Genomic DNA, 24440 nt, shown 5'->3' with positions numbered 1-24440 from the left:
CCTCTGCCTTCGGCTGGCAAGCCAATTCTGAATCCACCTGGCCAAACTTCCCTGGATCCCATGCCTTCTGACTTTCTGAATAAGCCTACCATGTGGAACTTTGTCAAATGCCTTACTAAAATCCATATAGATCACATCCACTGCACTACCCTCATCTATATGCCTGGTCACCTCCTCAAAGAACTCTCTCAGGCTTGTTAGACACGATCTGCCCTTCACAAAGCCATGTCGACTGTCCCTGACCAGACCATGATTCTCTAAATGCCCATAGATCCTATCTGTAAGAATCTTTTCCAACAGCTTACCCATCTCAGACGTAAGGCTCACTGGTCCATAATTACACAGACTATCCCTATTACCTTTTTTGAATAAGGGGACAACATTCGCCTTCTTCCAATCCTCCGGTGCCATTCCCATGGACAACGAGGACATAAAGATCCTAGCCAGAGGCTCAGCAATCTCCTCCCTTGCCTTGTGGAGCAGCCTGGGGAATATTCCATCAGGCCCCGGGGACTTACCTTACCCATCCTAATGTATCTTAACAACTCCAACACCTCCTCTCCCTTAATATCAACGTGCTCCAGAACATCAACCTCACTCATATTGTCCTCACCATCATCAAGTTCCCTCTCATTGGTGAATACCGAAGAGAAGTATTCATTGAGGACCTCGCTCACTTCTACCGCCTCCAGGCACATCTGCCCACTTTATCTCTAATCGGTCCTACCTTCACTCCTGTCATCCTTTTTTTCTTCACATAATTGAAGAATGCCTTGGGGTTTTCCTTTACCCTACTCGCCAAGGCCTTCTCATGCCCCCTTCTTGCTCTTCTCAGCCCCTTATTAAGCTCCTTTCTTGCTTCCCTATATTCCTCAATAGACCCACATGATCCTTGCTTTCTGAACCTCATGTATGCTGCCTTCTTCCACCTGACTAGATTTTCCAACTCACTTGTCACCCATGGTTCCTTCAATCTACCATTCTTTATCCTCCTCACCGGGACAAATTTATCCCTAACATCCTGCAAGAGATCTCTAAACATTGACCACATGTCCATAGTACATTTCCCTGCAAAAACATCATCCCAATTCATACAACACACATAAAAGTTGCTAGTGAACGCAGCAGGCCAGGCAGCATCTCTAGGAAGAGGTACAGTTGACGTTTCAGGCCGAGACCCTTCGTCAGGACTAACTAAAGGAAGAGTGAGTAAGGGATTTGAAAGTTGGAGAGGGAGGGGGAGATCCAAAATGATAGGAGAAGACAGGAGGGGGAGGGATAGAGCCAAGAGCTGGACAGGTGATAGGCAAAAGGGATACGAGAGGATCATGGGACAGGAGGTCTGGGAAGAAAGACAAGGTGGGGGGGGACCCAGAGGATGGGCAAGGGGTATATTCAGAGGGACAGAGGGAGAAAAAGGAGAGTGAGAGAAAGAATGTGTGTATAAAAAATAAGTAACAGATGGGGTACGAGGGGGAGGTGGGGCATTAGCGGAAGTTAGAGAAGTCGATGTTCATGCCGTCAGGTTGGAGGCTACCCAGACGGAATTTAAGGTGTTGTTCCTCCAACCTGAGTGTGGCTTCATCTTCATTCCTGTTGTCCCAATTCATACCTGCAAGTTCTAGCCTTATAGCCTGATAATTTGCCCTTCCCCAATTAAGATTTTTCCTGTCCTCTCTAGTTATCTTACAACTAATGGAAATATGATCACTACATCCCCTACATACACTTCTGTCACCTGCCCTGTGTCATTCCCTAATAGGAGATCCACTATCTTTTAGTTAGGACATCTATATATTGATTAAGGAAGCTGTCCTGAACATATTTGACAAACTCGATCCCATCCAGTCCTTCAACAATATGCAAGTCCCAGTTAATATCTGGAAATCTGTGATTGCCTGCTATTACAACCTTACTATATTGCAAATGTCTGCTAAGTCTTTTTTTTACTTGCAACTGTTTGCTCTCATCTTATTTGCAAATGCCTACTATCTCTATTTTTCTTGCAACTGTCCTACTTCTGACCTCACTACCACTTGGCACCAAGTAACCTAAAGATCATTAGCTTTGAGGTCCTGCTTCTTACTTTTTCACCGATCTTCCTATACTCATTCTGAGGATACCCTCCTTGTTCTACCTATGCTCCTTTGTTTCCCTTTTGTCCTGAGGAACCATGATTTCCTGAGGAAAAATATTAATAAAAATTCCCAATCATCTCCTCTGGCTCAAGACATAGGCAGCCTTGCTGATCTCCAAGAGAAACCTAATCTCTCTGTCTCTACACTTATACTCTTAATATTGCCATAATATAATATATAATATTGCTTGGGATTTTTCTCATACTTGTCTGCCAGATCTATCTCTTACCCTCTCTTTGCCCATCTCATTTCCTTCTTAAGTAGACTGGTCTGTAGTTGGAGATCTGTCTAGGTCTTGTGAGTGGGTGGTTAGTGGGAGAATTGGGAAGGTGTCTTGTTTTGTTGTCGTTGTTGCTGCTACATTTGTGGTCCTGTGAAACATTGCGGTCATGCTCTGTTGGCACTGGAATATGTGTTGCCCTCATCATATCCTTGATTAATGTAAGCAACACGTTTCACTGTATGAGAACTAAATCTGAATCTGAAGCTTAATGTTTCTGTAGTCATCAAATGATTTTCTCATCCCCACCTCCAAAATGTAATGTATGCTACCTTCTTTTTCAAAAACGGAGCATTAATTAATAAAAATGATGTAGCAATTGGGATCAGATTAATCAGACTTACTTAAATAACTTATTTAACAAGACTCCCATTAACATTTCTTGTAGCCCCTATACTCTCTCTGCTTCTCTTCTCCTGTACTATTCCCTAGTTTTGGCCTCTTGATTATCCTTGTTTCATCACTCCATTACAGGAGATACAGTAGTTGCCTGGTCCATAAAATCTGAAAACAATCATAAGCTTTTTTTTTTCCAGCTCTCTCCTTAATTCATTCCCTTTTAAGATACTCGTCAAACTAGCATTTTTTAACCAATCTTTGGTCCTGTGCCTTCGTATCATGTGGTTCATCTTCAGTCTCTCTCTGCCACATTCGGCTGTTCCCATCTGCTTCAAAAGGGCGACAACTGTACCAGTGCCCAAGAAGGGCAGAGTGAGCTACCTCAACGATTACCATTCAGTAGCGCTCACATCTACTGTAAATGAGGTGCTTTGAGAGGTTGCTCATGGCCAGAATCTACTCTTGCCTGAGTAAGGACCTGGACCCTTTGCAATTTGCCAATCACCACAATAGGTCTACAGTAGATACAATCTCACTACTTGTCCACTTGGCCTTGGATCACCTGAACTGTAGCAATAGCTACATCAAGCTGCTGTTCATTGATTATATCTCAGCATTCAACACCATCATGCCCTCAGTACTAATCAACAAGCTCCAAATCCTAGCCTCTGTTCCTCCCTCTGCAACTGGATCATTGATTTCCTTATCGTGAGACCACAGTCAGAAATACCATTTCCTTCTCACTCACAATTAGTACTGGTACACCTCAAAGATACATGCTTAGCCTACTGCTCTACTCACTTGATACCCAAGACAGCATGGCTAAGCGTAGCTGAAACACCATCTGTAAATTTGCTGATGACGCAACAATTGTTGGCATTAGATGGTAATAATGAGGCATACAGGAGCAAGATACATCAGCTGGTTCAGTGGTGTCGCAACAACAACCTTGCACTCGATGTCATGAAGACCAAGGAGTTAATTGAGGACTTCAGGAAAGGGAAGTCACGGGGACATACACCAGTTCTCATCAAGGGAACAGCAGTGGAAAAAGTGAACAGTTTCAAGTTCCTGGAACTAAACATCTCTGAAGATCTATCCTGGGCCCAACATATTAATACGATTTCAAAGTAGGCATGGCAGTGGCTATGTTTCATGAGGGGTTTGTGCAGACTTACAATGTCACCAAACACTCTATTTTGTTATTTTTTGCTTTCTTTTTGCATGATTTACTTAATTTAATTATTTAAAATTATTTCTTCTTGTAATTTGTAGTTTTTTATTATGTACTGTTATTGCAAAATGACAAATTTCATGGCATATGCCAGTGATGTTAAACTTGATTCTGGTTCAGTATCAGATTTTGCTTGTTAACATGCTATTTTGCATATTAAAACATTTAAATACAATTTGTAGTGTAAGCTGCAACCAACTGATGTTTCTAATCTGATTGCAGCATGGCTGCCAGCTCCGGCTTTGTATGGCGCAGTCATTGATTCAGCATGCATTAGATGGGGAGTAATGTGCAAAGGAAAACAAGGAGCCTGCAATTACTATGACAACAATCTTTTGCGAAACCGGTATGTTTCAATTTTGTCATTTTATCTACCTTTTAACTTAAAGACTTAAGTTCAGTCTAAACAGAAGGCATATCCAATGACTATTATGTATTTTGCCTATTATAATTTCAATGAAGGTATATTAAAACTTCAGTTATCCAAATGATTTCTCTTCACTGAAGGCAACACAGCTTTAAATTCACTGAAGGCAATACAGCTTTTATTCATATCCAAGCATCAAATTATTAGTTTCCAATTATTAACATTTTAAATCTTCAGAGGAGTGAACCATAGCTACATAATTTTTAGTCTTGCCCAAAGCACCACAGTATTTTTCTTCACCTGCTTAATTCCCCTTGGCTTTTCAGTATAAACAGAACAGTACAGTACTAGACAGAGGTGCCGATCTTGATGCCATTTTATACCAGATATCCTTCTCTTATATATTATCTATATCCCTCCATACACTGCATATTCATATGTCTATCTAAAAACCTGATAAACTCTATCAAACTGCTGTTTCCATTACTAACCCTGATAAATCATTCTAGGCACCACTCTTGTAAAACAAAACTTACCCCTCTCGTTGCCTTGAAAACAATTCTGACTGTCTATCCTATCTATGCCTTTCATAGTTTTAAAATCTTTTGAGGTCTACCCATAACCTCTAATGCTCTGTAGATAAAAAAACGAGTTTGACTACTTTTGTAGTTCATACCCTCTAATTCTGACATCCTAGTAAAACCTCTTGTGTATCTTTTCCACAGTCTTCAAATCACTCCTTTAGCCATGTAACCAGAATTGTACACAAAACTCCAAGAATAGTCTGACTAAAGTTTTATATATGTGTGACTTCCTTACTCCTGTCCTCAACACACCAAGCAATGAAGGCAAGCATGTTATATATCTTCTTTACCAGCTCATTCACTTCTGTCACCACTTTCAATAAACTATGGATACTGTGCCTCACTGCTATTAAGGGGCCTACCAAAACACCACTGTTCAGCAACCTCCAAACAGAATAACAGCTTTCCTCCCCTACTGTTTATCTTTTATGGGCAAGTCAGTTCCAAATCCATTTACTCTAGATACCATGCATCTTTATCTTCTGAATCACTTTACCATTTCAAATTATAGGACAGGCAGTTGATAGAGTAAAATTGCAATGTGTGGGGTGGGTTAAAATGTGTCCATTTTAATGCAAGACGTATCCAGAATAAGGGTAGTAAGCTTAGACATGAGGGTAATAAGTTCGGTGCTTGGGACTATGACATTGGACCTTTAGGCTGGAATGGCTGTTCGATGTTCTGATGTTAGAAGCTTCAAAAGGGACAGGGAAGGAGATAAAAAAAGGTGTGGGAGTGGCATTGCTAATCAGGGATGGTATCACTGATGCAGAAAGGGAGGGATTGTCTACTGAGTCAGTGAGGGCGGAAGTCAGAAATAGAAGGAACAATCACTACAATGGGAACATTCTACAGACCAGAACAGCAACAGAGACACTGATGAACATACTATGTGACAGATATTAGAAAAGTGCAGAAATAACAGGGTTGTTGTAATGGGTAACTTCAACTTTCCTCATATTGATTGGCACTTCCTCAGTGCAAAAGGTTTAGATTGGGCAGAATTTGTTAAGTGTGTTCAGGAAGGATTCCTCATACAATATGTAGGGAGGCCAGGTAGAGGAGGGTCCATATTGGATCTGGTGCTAGCTAATGAACCAGCTCGGGTGTCAGATTTCTTGGAGGGAGAGCCTTACAGAGACAGCAACAATGTCTGGAGAAGATGAACCTCAAAGTTGTATATTGCATACCTACTTTGATAATAAATGCACCATGCACCTTGTCCAACTTCTTGACCTTTACTATAGCCTTGGAGAGGGATAGGAGGGGGCCGGTATGGGAAAGTTATTTAATTGGAGGATGGGGAATTATGATGCGATTAGGCAGAAAATTGGAAAATCAATTGAGAATGGAAGTTCTCAGAAAAAGGTACAATGGAAATGTGGATATTGTTTAGGAAGCATTTGAATGGGGTTCTGGATGGGTTTGTTCTATTGAGGCAGTGTGAAGGAACCATGATTGACAAGAGATGTGGAACATCTAGTCAAGAGAAAGAAAGAAGCTTAAAGTTTGGAAGCAAGGATCAGGAGCTCTAGAGTGTTACAAGGCAGACTAGAAGGAGCTGAAGAATAGACCTGGGAGAACCAGGAGACAAGAGGAGGCCTTGGTATGTAGGATTAAGGAAAACCCCAAGTCGTTCTATACGAATGTGAAGAACAGGAGGATGGCAAGAATGAGTGTGGAACTGATCAAGGCTCGTAGAGAAAATATGCCTAGAGTTTAAAGAGGAAGAGGAGGTTATTAATGAATACTTTGCTTCAGTATTCACCAGTGAGAGGGATATTGATGTTTGTGAAGACAGCATAAAGCAGACAGATATGCCAGTTCATGATAATGTTTAAAAAGAGGATGTTTTGAAACTTTTGAACATTATAGGAGATAGGAAAAGACATGATGGGCTGAATAGCCTAATTCTGCTCCTACCTTATGGTCTATCTCTTATTAGAAAAGATAAATTCCCAGTGCCAGGTGGGATATACTCATGTCACTATAAAAAGCGAAGGATATGATTGCTGCAACTTCGGCAATGATCTTTCAATTTCAAGTTTAGTTGTCATACGGTCAAAGCAGTGTTCCTTCGGGGCCAAGGGACAAAACACAGTAACAACAGTCATACACAGCGCACAGCACATGCATCACATACAATTACGACAGCAGTAAATATACAGTCACAAAACATTATATGTACAGCTCAAGCCCCTGAGTTTCATGGCCTGTTGACTGATGGTGCAATAGTCCCTATCACATGCTAGTGCAACTGCAGACAAGTGTAATCCAACTTGTCTTCCACTAAGCAAACACTGGAAACCAGTACCGACCTGGCCAGTACGTGAGCGGCCAGCCCCCAACCCAGCACCGACTCCAGCTCTCTCCCACACCAACTCCGGCATCTCTTTCCCTGGACAGCTGCAGCAGGTAACTATGCAGCATGAGGACATGGTTTGTTCAGCAAACCAAGTCTATACAGCTCCCTGCCACTGGTCTCACCAATAAACCAGTGAACCAAACTTGCAGTGTTCTAAATTATCACCGAGGAGAGAGTACCAGATGATTGGGACCGGTGGGGGGGGGGGGAATGTTATTTCTTTGTTCAAGGAAGGGCATAGGGATAAACCTGGTAATTATAGACCAATGAGCCTTATTTATATGGTGGGAAAATTACTGGAGAAGATTCTTAGAAACAGCATTTATGAGCATTTGGAGAAGCAAAGTCTGATTAGGGATAGTGAGCATGACTTTATGAGGAGGCAAGGCATTCCTCACAAGCCTGACTGAATTATTTCAGAAGGTAATAAACCACATTGATGAAAGTACAACAGTGGATGTGGTGTATATAGATTTTAGTAAGACATTTGATAAGGTTCCCCATGGTAGGCTCATTTAGAAAGTCAGGAGGCAATGGATCCAGGAAGACTTGTCTGTATGGATTCAGAATCCGGTTACCCACAGAAGATGGTTCTGAATGGAGCACTTTCTGTGTTGAGGTTGGTGACCAGTGTTGCTATGTAGCGATTTATCTCCTGAAGGGAGAATATAGTGAGTTAAGAAGAAAGCAAGGGTAGTAATCTCTTATAGTAATCCATGTGCCAGTGAGGGCAAGAATAGGATAATTTGGTAGGAGAATGCATGACTGAGGAATTGGTGCAAGGGGTAGGGTTTCAGATCAATGGATCTTTGGAATCTCTTCTGCAGAAGGTATGAGCTGTACAAACAAAGATTAGTTGTAGATGGAATACAGTGTCAAGAAGTGTATGGTTAAGCATTTTGGTAGAAGAAATGAAATGGTTGACTTATTTTCTAAATGGAGAGAAAATACAAAAATCTAAGGCGCAAAGGGATTTGTGCAGGATTCCCTAAAAGTTAATTTGCAGGTTGCATCTGTGATGAGGAAGGCAAATGTGGTGTTAGCATTCACTTCAAGAGGACTAGAATGTAAAAGCAAGGATGTAATGTTGAGAATTTATAAAGCACTGGTGAGGCCTCAATTAGAGTATTGTGAGCAGGTTTAGGTCCCTTATTTTAGAAAGGATCTGCTGAAACTGGAGAGGGTTCAAAAGCAGTTCATGAAAATGGATTGAACAGCTTGTCATATGAAGAACGTTTGATGGCTCTGGGTCTGCATTCACTAGAACTCAGAAGAATAAAGGATGACCTAATTGAGACCTATTGAATGGTGAAAGGCCATGATTGATTGGATGTGGAGAGGATGTTTCCTTTGGTGGGAGAGTCGAAGACCAGAGGACACAGCCTCAGAATAGAGGAGTGTCCTTTTAGAATAGAGATGAGGAGGAATTTCTTTGGTCAGAGATTGGTGAATCTGTGGAGTTCTTTGCCACGGGCAGCTGTGGAGGCCAAGTCTTTGTGTATATTTAAGGCAGAAATTGATAGATTCTTGATTGGTCAGGCCACGAAGGGATATGGGGAGAAGGCAGAAAATTGGGGGGAGAGAAGAAAACTGGATCAGCCATGATGGAATGGCGGAGCAGACTCGATAGGCCAAACGGCCTAATTCTGCTCCTTTATCTTATGGCCTTATAGGATTCTACAGATATTTTAAGAGCAAAAGGATTGCAAGGGAGAAAATTGGTCCACTGAGATCAGAATGGTAATCCATGCATGGGCCAAAAGAGATGGGGGAGATCTTAAGTGGATTTTTTGCATCTGTATTTACTTGGGAGACTTGAAACAGAGTCTATAGAAGTGAGTGAAACCAGCAGCATGGTCATGGACCCTATACAGATTACAGAGTAGAAGTTGTTTGCTGTCTTGAGGAACATTAGGGTGGATAAATTCCTAGTGCCTGACAAATGTTCCCTCAGACCCCGTAGGAGGCAAGTGCGGAAATTGCCAGGTTCATAGCAGAGATATTTAAATCATCCTTTGCGACAGGTGAGGTTCTAGAGAATTGCAGGATAACTAACGTCGCTCCGCTGTTTGAGAATAGCTCTTAAAAGAAACAGAGAATTATAGGTCGGTGAGCCTGACATCAGTAATGGTAAAGTTCATGTTATTCTAAAGGACCTGATATATAAGTATTTGTAATGGCATGGACTGATTAGGGATGGTCAGCAGAGCTTCATGTGTGCTAAGTTGTGTCCACCAATCTTTTAGAGTTTTTCAAACACAAGAAAATCTGCAGATGCTGGGATTCCAAAGCAACACATCAACATACAAAATGCTGGAGAAACTCAGCAGGTCAGGCAGCATCTATGGGAAAAAAGTAAGTCAGTGTTTTGGGCCAAGACCCTTCTTGAAGACTGGAGAGGAAGGAAAGAGTCAAAGTAAGAAGGGGAGGAAGAAGTACAAGGGGTCAGGTGGTGGGTGAAACCAGGAGAGGGGAAGGGCTGAAGTAAAGAGTTGGGAAGTTGATTGGTGAAAGAGATAAAGGACTGGAGGAGTGGGTATCTGGTGGGAGATGATAGAAGACCATAGAAGAAAAGGAAGGGAAGGGAAAGGAGCACCAGAAGGAGGTGATGGGCAGATAAGGAGATTAAGTGAGAGAAACAGCAATGGGGAATGCTGAAGAGGGGTGCGGATTACTGGAAGTTTGGGAAATCGATATTTATGCCTTCAGGCTGGAGGCTACTCAGATGGAATATAAGGTGTTGCTCCTCGAACCTGAGTGCAACCTCCATGGCAGTAGAGGAGGCCATGGACTGACAGGTTGGAATGGGAATGGGAAGTGGAATCAAAATGGATGGCTACTGGGAGATCTGGATTTTTCTGGTGGACAAAGGATAGGTACTTGGCAAAGTAGTCTCCTAATTTACATTGGGCCTCACCATTGGGCCACACCAGGAGCACCGGATACAGTAGATGACCCATACAGACTTGCAGTTGAAGTGTCCTGGAAGGTAGTGAACGAGGAGGTGTAGGGGTAGGTGTGGCACTTGTTCCGCTTGCAAAGATAAGTACAAGGAGGCAGAGCAGTGGGGAGGGATGAGTGGACAAGGGAGTCATGTAGGGAGTAATCCCTGTGGAAAGCAGAAAGTGGGGTGGAGGGAAAGATGTGCTTGGTGGTGGGATCCTGTTGGAGATGGTGAAAGTTATGGAGAATTATGTGCTGGACAGAGACTGGTGGGGTGGTAGGTGAAGGAAAGAGGAACACTAACCCTGGAGGGGTGGCGGGAAGATGGAGTGATGGCATACATGCGTGAAATGGAAGAGAAGGGGTTGAGGGCAGCATTGAGGTGGAGGAAGGGAAGCCCCTTTAGAAACCATAGAAAAACTACAGCACAGAAACAGGCCTTTTGGCCCTTCTTGGCTGTGCCGAACCATTTTCTGCCCAGTCCCACTGACCATATCCCCCCATCACCTCCCATCCATGTATCTGTCCAATTTATTCTTAAATGTTAAAAAAGAATCCGCATTTACCACCTCGTCTGGCAGCTCATTCCATACTCCCACCATTCTCTGTGTGAAGAAGCCCCCCCTAATGTTCCCTTTAAACTTTTCCCCCCTTCACCCTTAACCCATGTCCTCTAGTTTTTTTCTCCCCTTGCCTCAGTGGAAAAAGCCTGCTTGCATTCACTCTATCTATACCCATCATAATTTTATATACCTCTATCAAATCTCCCCTCATTCTTCTACGCTCCAGGGAATAAAGTCCTAATCCATTCAACCTTTCTCTGTAACTCAGTTTCTCAAGTCCCGGCAACATCCTTGTAAACCTTCTCTGCACTCTTTCAACCTTATTAATATCCTTCCTGTAATTTGGTGACCAAAACTGAACACAATACTCAAGATTCGGCCTCACCGATGCCTTATACAACCTCATCATAACATTCCAGCTCTTATACTCAATACTTTGATTAATAAAGGCCAATGTACCAAAAGCTCTCTTTACGACCCTATCTACCTGTGACGCCACTTTTAGGGAATTTTGTATCTGTATTCCCAGATCCCTCTGTTCCACTGCACTCCTCAGTGCCTTACCATTAACCCTGTATGTTCTACCTTGGTTTGTCCTTCCAAAGTGCAATACCTCTCACTTGTCTGTATTAATCTCCATCTGCCATTTTTTCAGCCCATTTTTCTAGCCGGTCCAAATCCCTCTGCAAGCTTTGAAAACCTTTCTCACTGTCCACTATACCTCCAATCTTCATATCATCATTATCATCAAAATCATTGATGTAGATGACAAATAACAATGGACCCAGCACTGATCCCTGTGGCACACCACTAGTCATAGGCCTCCTCTCTGAGAAGCAATCCTCTGCTACCACTCTTCGGCTTCTTCCATTGAGCCAATGTCTAATCCAATTTATCACCTCTCCGTGTATACCTAGCAACTGAATTTTCCTAACTAACTTCCCATGTGGGACCTTGTCACAGGCCTTACTGAAGTCCATGTAGACAAGGCCGACAAATCCAGGGCAAGCATTAAAAAGGGCCACTTTTCAGCATAATTGTATAAGGGCTAAGAGAGTTGTAAAACAGCGCCTGAAGGCTTTGTGTGTCAATGCAAGGAGCATTCGTAATAAGGAGGATGAATTGAAAGTGCAGATTGTTATTAATGATTATGATATAGTTGGGATCACAGAGACATGGCTCCAGGGTGACCAGGGATGGGAGCTCAACGTTCAGGGATATTCAATATTCAGGAGGGATAGACATGAAGGAAGGGGAGGTGGGGTGGCGTTGCTGGTTAAAGAAGAGATTAACGCAATAGAAAGGAAGGACATAAACCGGGAAGATGTGGAATCGATATGGGTAGAGCTGCGTAACACTAAGGGGCAGAAGACGCTGGTGGGAGTTGTGTACAGGCCACCTAACAGTAGTAGTGAGGTCGGAGATGGTATTAAACAGGAAATTAGAAATGTGTGCAATAAAGGAACAGCAGTTATAATGGGTGACTTCAATCTACATGTAGATTAGGTGAACCAAATTGGTAAAGGTGCTGAGGAAGAGGATTTCTTGGAATGTATGCGGGATGGTTTTTTGAACCAACATGTCGAGGAACCAACTTGAGAGCAGGCTATTCTGGACTGGGTTTTGAGCAATGAGGAAGGGTTAATTAGCAATCTTGTCGTGAGAGGCCCCTTGGGTAAGAGTGACCATAATATGGTGAAATTCTTCATTAAGATGGAGAGTGACAGAGTTAATTCAGAAACAAAGGTTCTGAACTTAAAGAGGGGTAACTTTGAAGGTATGAGTCGTGAATTAGCTAAGATAGACTGGCAAATGACACTTAAAGGATTGACGGTGGATATGCAATGGCAAGCATTTAAAGGTTGCATGGTTGAACTACAACAATTGTTCATCCCAGTTTGGCAAAAGAATAAATCAAGGAAGGTAGTGCTCCCGTGGCTGACAAGAGAAATTAGGGATAGTATCAATTCCAAAGAAGAAGCATACAAATTAGGCAGAGAAGGTGGCTCACCTGAGGACTGGGAGAAATTCAGAGTTCAGCAGAGGAGGACAAGGGGCTTAATTAGGAAGGGGAAAAAAGGTTATGAGAGAAAACTGGCAGGGAACATAAAAATGGACTGTAAAAGCTTTTATAGATATGTAAAAAGGAAAAGACTGGTAAAGACAAATGTAGGTCGCCTGCAGACAGAAACAGATGAATTGATTATGGGGAGCAAGGACATGGCAGACCAATTGAATAACTACTTTGGTTTTGTCTTCACTAAGGAGGACATAAATAATCTTCCAGAAATAGTAGGGGACAGAGGGTCCAGTGAGATGGAGGAACTGAGCGAAATACATGTTAGTAGGGAAGTGGTTTAGGTAAATTAAAGGGATTGAAGGCAAATAAATCCCCAGGGCCAGATGGTCTGCATCCTAGAGTGCTTAAGGAAGTAGCCCAAGAAATAGTTTATGCATTAGTGATAATTTTTCAAAACTCGTTAGATTCTGGACTAGTTCCTGAGGATTGGAGGGTGGCTAATGTAACCCCACTTTTTGAAAAAGAACGGAGAGAGAAACCGGGGAATTATAGACCGGTTAGCCTAACGTCGGTGGTGGGGAACCTGCTGGAGTCAGTTATCAAGGATGTGATAACAGCACATTTGGAAAGCGGTGAAATCATCGGACAAAGTCAGCATGGATTTGTGAAAGGAAAATCATGTCTGACGAATCTCATAGAATTTTTTTGGTCCCACACAGGAGATTAGTGTGCAAACTTAAAGCACACGGTATCGGGGGTAAGGTATTGGTGTGGGTGGAGAATTGGTTAGCAGACAGGAAGCAAAGAGTGGGAATAAACGGGACCTTTTCAGAATGGCAGGCGGTGACTAGTGGGGTACCGCAAGGCTCAGTGCTGGGACCCCAGTTGTTTACAATATATATTAATGACTTGGATGAGGGAATTAAATGCAGCATCTCCAAGTTTGCGGATGACACGAAGCTGGGTGGCATTGTTAGCTGTGAGGAGGATGCTAAGAGGATGCAGGGTGACTTGGATAGGTTGGGTGAGTGGGCAAATTCATGGAAGATGCAATTTAATGTGGATAAATGTGAAGTTATCCACTTTGGTGGCAAAAATAGGAAAACAGATTATTATCTGAATGGTGGCCGATTAGGAAAAGGGGAGGTGCAACGAGACCTGGGTGTCATCATACACCAGTCATTGAAAGTGGGCATGCAGGTACAGCAGGCGGTGAAAAAGGCGAATGGTATGCTGGCATTTATAGCGAGAGGATTCGAGTACAGGAGCAGGGAGGTACTACTGCAGTTGTACAAGGCCTTGGTGAGACCACACCTGGAGTATTGTGTGCAGTTTTGGTCCCCTAATCTGAGGAAAGACATCCTTGCCATAGAGGGAGTACAAAGAAGGTTCACCAGATTGATTCCTGGGATGGCAGGACTTTCATATGAAGAAAGACTGGATGAACTGGGCTTGTACTCGTTGGAATTTAGAAGATTGAGGAGGGATCTGATTGAAACGTATAAGATCCTAAAGGGATTGGACAGGCTAGATGCAGGAAGATTGTTCCCGATGTTGGGGAAGTCCAGAACGAGGGGCCACAGTTTGAGGATAGAGGGGAAGCCTTTTAGGACCGAGATTAGGAAAAACTTCTTCACACAGAGACTGGTGACTGGTGAATCTGTGGAATTCTCTGCCACAGGAAACAGTTGAGGCCAGTTCATTGGCTATATTTAAGAGGGAGTTAGATATGGTCCTTGTGGCTACGGGGGTCAGGGGGTATGGAGGGAAGGCTGGGGCGGGGTTCTGAATTGGATGATCAGCCATGATCATAATAAATGGCGGTGCAGGCTCGAAGGGCCGAATGGCCTACTCCTGCACCTATTTTCTATGTTTCTATGTTTCCCTTCATCCACTTTCCTGGTAACCTCCTCGAAAAACTCCAATAGATTGGTCAAACATGACCTACCACGCACAAAGCCATGTTGACTCTCCCTAATAAGTCCCTGTCTATCCAAGTGCTTGTAGATTCTGTCTCTTAGTACTACCTCCAATAACTTACCCACTACCGATGTCAAACTTACCGGCCTATAATTTCCCGGATTACTTTTCGATCCTTTTTTAAACAACGGAACAACATGAGCCATTCTCCAATCCTCCGGCACCTCACTCGTAGACACAGACATTTTAAATATATCTGCCAGGGCCCCCACAATTTCAACACTAGTCTCCTTCAAGGTCCGAGGGAATACTCTGTCCGGTCCTGGGGATTTATCCACTTTAATTTGCCTCAAGATAGCAAGCACCTCCTCCTTTTCAATCAGTTTCCATGATCTCACTACTGGTTTCCCTTTATTCCATAGACTTCATGCCAATTTCCTTAGTAAATACAGACACAAAAAACCCATTTAAGATCTCCCCCACTTCTTTTGGTTCAGCACATAGCCGACCACTTTAATCTTCAAGAGGACCAATCTTATCCCTTACAATCCTTTTACTTTTAATATACCTGTAAAAGTTCTTTGGATTATCCTTCACTCTGACTGCCAAGGCAACCTCATGTCTTCTTCTAACCCTCCTGATTTCTTTCTTAAGTATTTTCTTGCACATTTTATACTCCTCAAGCACCTTATTTACTCCCTATTTCCTATACATGTCATACAACTCTCTCTTCTTCTTTATCAGAGTTGCAATATCCCTTGAGAACCGAGGTTCCTTATTCCTATTCACTTTGCCTATTCCTAACAGGAACATACAAGCTCTGCACTCTCAAAATTTCTCCTTTGAAGGCTTCCCACTTACCGATCACATCCTTGCCAGAGAACAACCTGTCCCAATCCATGCTTTTTAGATCCTTCCTCAATTCTTCAGATTTGGTCTTCTTCCAGTTTAGAACCTCAACCCTCGGACCAGATCTATCTTTATCCATGATCAAGTTGAAACTAATGGTGTTATGATCACTGGAAACGAAGTGCTCCCCTACACACACTTCCATCACTTGTCCTAACTCGTTTCCTAACAGGAGATCTAGTATTGCATCCCCTCTAGTTGGTACTTCTATATATCGATTTAGAAAACTTTCCTGAACACATTTTACAAACTCTAACCCATCTAGATCCCTAACAGTATGGGAGTCCCAATCAATATGTGGAAAATTAAAATCCCCTACCACCACAACTTCATGTTTCCTGCAGTTGCCTGCTATCTCTCTGCAGATTTGGTCCTCCAATTCTCGCTGACTATTGGGTGGTCTATTATACAACCCCACTAATGTGGTCATACCTTTCCTGTTTCTCAGCTCCACCCGTAAGGACTCAGTAGACAAGCCCTCTAATATTCCTGCCTGAGCACTGCTGTAATATTTTCCCTGACAAGCAATGCTACCACCCCGTCCCCACCTTTCATTCCTCTGCCTCTATCACATCTGAAACATCGGAACCCTGGAATATTAAGCTGCCAGTCCTGCCCCTCCTGTAGCCAAGTTTCACTAATTGCTATAACGTCACAATTCTTTGATGAAGGAGGACATCTCCTTCGTTCTGGAATGAAAAGCCTCACTCTGAGAGCAGATGTGGTGGAGATGGAGGAACTGAGTGAAGGGGGTGGCATTTTTACAAGTAGCAGGGGGAAAGAGCTATAGTCCAGGTTGCTGTGAGAATCAGTGGGTTTGTAAAAGACATCAGTAGATAAACTGTCCCCAGAGATGGAGATAGAGAGATCAAGAAAGGAGAGGGAGATGTCGGAAATAGACCAGGTAAGTTTGAAGGCAGGGTGGAAGTTGGAGGCAAATTTGATGAAGTTGACGAGCTTAGCATGGGTGTAGGAAGCAGCCACCAATGGAGTTGTCGATGTACTATAGGAAAAGTTGGGGAGCGATACCGGTGTAGGTTTGGAACATACACTGTTCCACGTAGTCAACAAAAAGGCAGGCATAGCTGGGACCTGTCTGAGTGCCCACGGCTATACCTTTGGTTTGAAGGAGGAGTCAAATGAAAAATCATTGAGAATGAGGACCAGTTCCACCAGACAGAGGAGAGTGATAATGGAGGGGAACTGGTTGAGTCTGCTGTCCAGAAAGAAGTGGACAGCTTTAAGGTGTTGCTGATGGGGTATGGAAGTATATGGGGACTGGACATACATGGTGAAAATAAAATGATCAGGGCCAGGGAACTCATTGAAAAGATCAAGAGTGTGTGAAGTGTCATGGATATAGTGTGTCAATGCACCTTCACGTGGTGACACACCAAACAAGCTCAGTTCTGACGTCCTTAAGCCCGTGCCACATGAACTTTTTTGTCACCAGTTTCTGCGATGCTCTCCGGCCCGGGTGTAAAACCACATTGGAAATGTGCCACTGTCAGCTCACTGGCGCAACCAGCCTGGGTCACCCTGTTGACATATCACACAGTAGTGAAACACTGTCACCAAAAGCAACATCCACCAATTTCAACCCTGTTTCTGCCGAACACAGCGCCTACACGCTTGGGTCTGAAACCTGGTCTGCCACCATCTGAGCATATTCCACGTCCAACTGGACAGCACCAGTGAAGGACCGGGATAGGCAGTCAGCCACGAGGTTACACTTCCCCATGACATGCTGGATGTCCGTGGTGAACTCTGGAATAAAAGAATGATGGTGCTGCTGTCGAGCAGACCAAGGTTCAGAGACCTTAGTCGCGGCGAATCTTAGGGGCTTATGATCCACAAGAGCCTTAAAAGTACAGCCCTCTAGGAGAAAACGAAATGCCGCATTGCCAAGTAAAGGCTGAGAAGCTCATGGTCAAACGTGCTGTACTTGCGCTCGCAGGGACGAAGCTGACAGCTAAAAAAGGCAAGAGGCTACCAAACGCCATTGACCAACTGCTCATGCACCACGCCAACCATGCAATCTAACACATCGGCATGTCTGGGAGGGGTTGCGCTAGTAATGTTGCATTGGACAGTGCCTGCTTAGTGTCCGAGAATACTTTGGACCATTCCTCCGTCAAGTCCGTGACGTGCTTGGCCGCTTTGCCCTTAACGGCCTCTTAGAGGGGGCACATGAGCTGAGCTGCTTTGGGGACAAAACAGTGATAAAAGTTCACCATGCCCAAAACTCCTGCAGGGCCTTAACGACGATGAGCCAAGGGAAATGCTTAATGGCCTCAGCTTTAGCCGGCAGGGGAACTGCCCCTGATGCATTGACGCAGTGTCCAAGGAAATCGACCACGGACAGTCCAAACTGGCACTTCACCGGGTTGACGATAAGACCGTGCTGACTAAGGTGTTTTAAAAGGGTTCTCAAGTGTAAGAGAGTTTGTCCCTAGAAGAGCTGGTCTCCAAAATGTCATCTAGGATCTAGGTAAACAAACAGGAATGGCACATCCCTGAGAACACTGTCCATGAGGCGCTGAGAGATCTGGGTCGCATTCTTCAGCATTTGAAGGAACTCAAGCAAACCAAACAGTGTAGTAACAGCGGTTTTAGGAATGTCACTCAGGTGGACAGGGACCTGGTGACCACTGCGAACAAGGTCCACTTTCCCTACCATGTGGACAGAGAAATCCTGGATGTGCGAGATTGGGTATCGGTCAGGGGTCGTGGTGCCATTGAAGCAGCAGTAATTGCCACATGGACACCCCCCACACCCCCCCCCCCCGGGTTTTTGCACGATGCGGAGAGGGGAAGCCCATGGACTGTTGATCCGCCTGATGATGCCCAGGCGCTCCATAGCGTCAGTCTCAGCCTTGGTGATGGCTAGCTTCTCGGGGTCAAGGCACCTGGCATGGGCATGAACGGGTGGGCCTGTGGTGAAGATGTGGTGCTCCATCCCGTGTCTAGCGGTGGAGGAGGAGAAGATGGCTCTGTCAGGTCCGGGAACTCAGCGAGGAGGCAGAGGAAGTCATTGGAGGTGTAAAGGGTGCTGGACAACTTTCAAGTGCCAGTGGTGCTGAATTTGCCAGAGAGGGAGTAGAAAGTTTCTGCATTGATGAGGCGCCGGAGAAGGAGTAGAAAGTTTCTGCATTGATAAATCGCTGGTTCTGGACATCAACAAGAAGACTGTTGGTGCGGAGGAAGTTGGCCCTCAACAGGGACGTAGACACCACCGCCAACACAAAATTCCAGCGGAACTTCTGCCCACCGAAGCACAACGCCATCTCATGCTTACCAAAAATCTGGATGGTGCTGCCATTCGCAGCCTCGAGAGCCAGTCCGTATTCTCAGCTCATATGTCCAATTTAGATGCGGGCAGGATGCTCATCTGAACACTCGTATCACAGAGGAAACAACGCCTGGAAACAAGAGTCTGTAATGAACAACAAACTGCCTGACTTGCCGACGCCCATAGCAGCTAACAGGCGCTGGTCATTCCATTTCCTGGCTCCTTGAACCCGCAGGGTGGGCGGTACTTCTTAGCTCTCAGCCCAAAGCTCGCATGGTAGAAACACAGGGTAGGAGACCATCGTTCAGCCACGGCAATTGTCTCATGTTCAGGTGGCGGCGAGGCGGCGAAGTCATCTAGCTGCATGGTTGCACAGGCCCTCTTGGTAATGGAAAACACCTTGTCAGCTTCTCTCATTAGAGCCCTGAGGTCTTTGAGGGGACAGCCAGCCAAAGGCGACTGCACCTCACTTGGTAGTTGTTGCAGGGTAAGCTCTCTGAAGATGAAACATGGCTGATGTCCACCAAGGAGGGACAGCGTGTGGTCCATCAACTCCGATGGCTTGCGGTCACCTAAGCCGGGCAGTGTGAGGAGCCAACAGGTGCACTCTGACTCGGAAAGTTTGAAAGTCTCTAGAACGAGTTGCTTAATAGTCTTGTACCTGCCAACTTCTGGGGGGTGCTGTAGGATGCTCATCACCCTGGTCACCGTAGAGCCGTCTAACACTGTAACAACGTAGTAACATCTTGTGTCGTCTTGCGAGGTTCTTCGCACTGCGAACTGGGCCTCTGCCTGTGCAAACCAAATGGCAGCACGTACCTGCCATGAATTCAGGGAGCTTGACAGCAACGGTGTTTGCAGTCATGATTGTAAAATGAGTGAAATCACTCCGGAATTGTCCGGAGGAGCATCGAGGTCACCAGTGTAGGAGTGTCGACACAAATCGACATGAATGTAATTACTTCTAACGTACACTTTATTCCCTCAGCAAACAAATGGTGACATCGTGTATATATCAGGAAAAAACCCGCCCCCAAAACGTAATAGCGTACAACGTAACACGCAACATACATGGCAAACTTAACCCTTAACAGTCAGGGTGAATTCTGCCTAATGAAATTAAGGAGTCCCTACTTATTCATTCAACAGCCATTTTTGCTCTTGTGACAGCCAAGTTTCTGTAACAGCCACAACATCACCCTTGCTCCTGATACTTCTTGCATTGAATTAGACATTCTTCAACCCATGCTATTGACTGCAATTTAGTCCTATCAACTGGCTATCCTTACTTACAGTCTCACTGCATATTGTATCTACCTATATTTGCAGAGGACGTATCTGCCCATCTTCCGTCCTTTCACTGCGGTTCGCATTCCCCTGACAAATGAGTTTAAACTCTACCCAACAGCACTAGCAAATCTGCCTACAAGGATATTGGTCCCACTTAAGGTCAGGTCATGCCTTCCCCACAAGAGATCCCAACAATCCACAAACTGAAACCCTGCCTCCTGTAACCACTTCCTCAGTCACAGACAACAATCAAGTGATTACTACTCTTGTCCAGCTTTTTAGCTTCTTCCCTAGCTCCCTATATTCTCCCTTCAGGACCTTATCTCTTTTGTCATCTTTGTCATTGGTAACAACACGTACCACGGCTTCTGATGCTCACCCTCCCCTTTTAGAATGCTGTGGACCTAATCTGAGGCATCCCTGACCCAAGCACCTGGGAGGCAACATGCCATCTGCTTGTCTCTTTCACGTCCACAGAATCTCTTGTCTGCTACCCAACTATTAACTCCTCTATCACCACTGCATTGATCTTCTTCCCTCTTCCCCTCTGAGACATAGAGCCAAACTCAGTGACAAGCATGTAGTCAGTGAGGCTTTCTGCTGATAGGTTGCCCTTCTACAATAGTATTTAAGAAAGAAGGAAGGCAGCAGAAAGGAAATTTTGGACCAGGTAGCCTGACATCAGTGGTTGGGAAGATGTTGAAGTTAATTGTTAAGGACAAGGTTATGGTATACTTGGTAACACAGAACAAGATAGGACAAAGTCAACATGCTTCCCTTAAGGGAAAATCTTGCCTGATGAACCTGTTGGAATTCTTTGAGACGATTACAAGCATTATAGATAAAGGGGATGCAGTGGATGTTGTATATTCGGACTTTCAGAAGAACTTTGACAAGGTACCACACATGAGGCTGCTTACCAAGTTAAGAGCCCATGGTATTACAGGAAAGTTAATAACATGATTAGAGCATTGGCTGATTGGTAGGAGGCAGTGAGTGGGAATAAAAGGATCCTTTTCTGGTTTGCTGCCAGTGACTAGTGGTGTTCCACAGCGGTCGGTATTGGGACCGGTTCTTTTCATGCTGTGTATCAATGACTTAGATGATGTAATAGGTGGCTTTGTTGCTAAGTTTGCAGATGATACAAAGATTGGTGGAGGGGCAGACAGAGTTGAAGAAACAGGTAGGCTGAAGAAGGACTTAGACAGAGTAGGAGAATAAGCAAAAAAGTGGCAAATGAAATACAATATTGGAAAATGCATGGTCATTCGCTTTGGTAGTAGAAATAAATGTGAAGACTATTTTATAAATGGGGAGCAATTCCAAAAATCTGAGATGCAAAGGGACTTGGGAGTCCTTGTGCAGAATATCGTAAAGGTTAACTTGCAGGTAGAGTCGGCAGTGAGGAAGGCAAATGCAATGTTAGCTTTCATTTCAAAAGGTTTAGAATAAAAGAGCAAGGATATGATGCTGAGGCTTTATAAGGCTCTGGTGAGGCCTCTCCTTGAGTATTGTGAACAGTTTTGGGCTCCTCATCTAAAAGATGTGCTGGCACTAGAGAGGGTTCAGAGGAAGTTCACAGAGATGATTCTGGGAATGAAAGGGGTATCATACAAGGAACGTTTAATAGCTCTAGGACTGTACTGTCATAAGGAGGTGGCTGGGAACGGACCCAAGTGCAAGACACAGACACTGAAGTACTAGGGACAGGACTAGGATACAGGGTGAGGGCTAGGACATGGACACGAAAACTGGGAATGGAACAGGACTGGACAAGAGAGCTAGGAGCCCGGGCTTGGACTCACAGGAGGAGGACCTAGAACCTGGGTCTTGCCTCCGGCTCGGACCCCAGAACTAGGCAAGGACGTGACTAGGCTGGCAGACAGGACGAGGCTGGAGTCTTAAGACTTGAGGCGAGGCTGGAGACCAGAGCCTTTGAGGTTTTGAAGCTCCTCCTGGTCAGGGCGTGGTACTCCTGGGCAGGGCACAGTACTCCACCCGACGGAGGCAAGGGACAGGAAGGGACAGAACCAATCGCAGGGTAATGGCAAGACGGCCTGGCTTACCTGACGGAGGCAAGGGACAGGAAGGGACAGAACCCACCACAGGGTAACGGCAAGACGGCCTGACTTACCCGGCGGAGGCAAAGGACAGGAAGGGAGCTGGGTACAGGGTGGCTCCAAGACAAGACTTCAGGCGAGACGAGGTGAGAGTTACCAGCAAGACAAGGCAAGGCTTCAGGCAATGCAAGGCGAGACAAGAACTTCAGGCGAGGTGAGAGTTACCAGCAAGACAAGGCAAGGCTTCAGGCAATGCAAGGCGAGACAACTTCAGGCGAGGCGAGAGTTAGCTGCAAGACAAAGCAAGGCTTCAGGCGAGGAAACAGAAGGCAGGGGAAGGGATACAAGGAGTTAGGACAAGAAAAATCCAGCAGCCACGCCCTGGTCTCTGGAGGTATTTATGTAGCCAGCCCCAACAAGAATCAGCTGCCTCAATTAGTGCTCAACAGGAACAGAAACAGGGTAGACAGGAAAACCTGGAACAAGGGTCGATGGACCGGACCGTGAACTGGAATGCGGACTTCACGGACTGTACCATGACATGTACTTGTTAGAATCTAGAAGGATAAGGGGGAATCTCACTGAAACCTTAACGAATGTTGAAAGGCCCAGATAGAGTAAAAAGGATGTTTCCCATGCTGAGGGAGTCTAGGACAAGAGGAGACAGCCTCAGGATAGAGGAGTGTCCATTTAAAACAGAGATGCTGAGAAATATATTTCGCTAGAGGGTGGTGAATTTGTGGAATTTATTACCACATGCTCCTGTGGAGGCCAGGTCGTTGGGTATATTTAAGGCAGAGCTTAGTAAGTTCAGAGGTTACAGGGAGAAGGCCAGGGACTGGGGTTGAGGAGAGGAAAAAAGAATCAGCCATGATTGAATGGTGGAGCAGAATCAAGGGGCTAAATGGCCTCATTCTGTTCCTTTGTCTTATGGTCTTATATCCAAAGAGGTATGCCTGTTATTGAGCGGATTTACAAAGAACATAGAACAATACAGCACAGGAACAGGCCATTTGGTCCACAATGTTGTGCCAAACCAGCTAAAAACAAATCAAAAACATCCACTACGCTAATCCCTCTTACCTACACCATGTCCATATTCCTCCATCTTCCTTACATACAGGAAAGGTGGGACCTGTTCTGGCGGGACAGTTTACATCTTAACTGGAGGGGGACAAATATTCTTGCAGGTAGGTTTGCTAGAGAGGCTCCAGTGGATTTAAACTAGATACAAGGGGGGAGGGGAACCAGAGTATAGGAACAGATGTAGGGGAGAAGGAAGAAAAAGGAGATGGTAAAGTTGTTTGCACCGTTAGTGATAAACAGAGAGTAAGAGGTGAAAAATTCCTCAAATGCATTTATTTTAATGCTAGGAGCATTGTAAGAAAAGTGGATTAATACCTGGAAGTATGATGTTTTAGCTATTAGTGAAACATGGTTGCTGGAGGGATGTGATTGGCAACTAAATATTCCTGGATTTCGTTGCTTCAGGTGTGATAGAATCGGAGGGACAAGAGGGAGAGGTGTTGCATTGTTTGTCAGAAGAAATATTACAGCGGTGCTCTGGCAGGATAGATAAGAGGGCTCGTCTAGGGAGGCTATTTGGGTGGAATTGAGGAATGGGAAAGGTGTAGTAACACTTATAGGGATGTATTATAGACCACCTAATGGGGAGCGAGAATTGGAGGAGCAAATTTGTAAGGAGATAGCAGATATTTGTAGTAAGCACAAGGTTGTGATTGTGGGAGATTTTAATTTTCCACACATAGACTGGGAAGCCCATACTGTAAAAGGGCTGGATGGTTTGGAGTTTTTAAAATGTGTGCCGGATAGTTTTTTTGCAGCAATACATAGAGGTACCAACTAAAGAAGGGGCAGTGTTGAATCTCCTATTAGGGAATGAGATAGGTCAGGTGACGGAGCTATGTGTTGGGGAGCACTTCAGGTCCAGTGACCACAATGCCATTAGTTTCAATATAATTATGCAGAAGGATAGGTCTGGACCCAGGGTTGAGATTTTTGATTGGAGAAAGGCTAACTTTAAGGAGATGCGAAAGGATTTAGAAGGAGTGGATTGGGACAATTTGTTTTATGGGAAGGATGTAATAGAGAAATGGAGGTCATTTAAAGGTGAAA

General features: G+C 44.5%; 1 protein-coding gene across 6 annotated transcripts in view; it reads left to right on the top strand.

Annotated features, from left to right (window-relative positions):
• LOC140196509 (solute carrier organic anion transporter family member 2A1-like) overlaps nucleotides 1-24440 on the top strand; it is a 407319-nt gene that overhangs the window by 369185 nt on the left and 13694 nt on the right. For 2 of the 6 annotated variants that reach the window (XM_072255831.1, XM_072255830.1), the window contains one exon: nucleotides 4214-4337. The exons of 1 other annotated variant lie outside the window; for it this stretch is intronic. In XM_072255831.1, coding sequence (XP_072111932.1) covers nucleotides 4214-4337 — 124 coding nt within the window. Of the gene's footprint in view, nucleotides 1-4213; nucleotides 4338-24440 lie in introns of those variants that run through there. 3 more of the 6 variants (XR_011885727.1, XR_011885728.1, XR_011885729.1) reach the window with 3 other exon arrangements.

Source organism: Mobula birostris, chromosome 4, assembly GCF_030028105.1.
Source record: "Mobula birostris isolate sMobBir1 chromosome 4, sMobBir1.hap1, whole genome shotgun sequence".
Classification (NCBI taxonomy): Eukaryota; Metazoa; Chordata; class Chondrichthyes; order Myliobatiformes; family Myliobatidae; genus Mobula; species Mobula birostris.
This window is presented reverse-complemented; position numbering and strand designations above follow the sequence as displayed.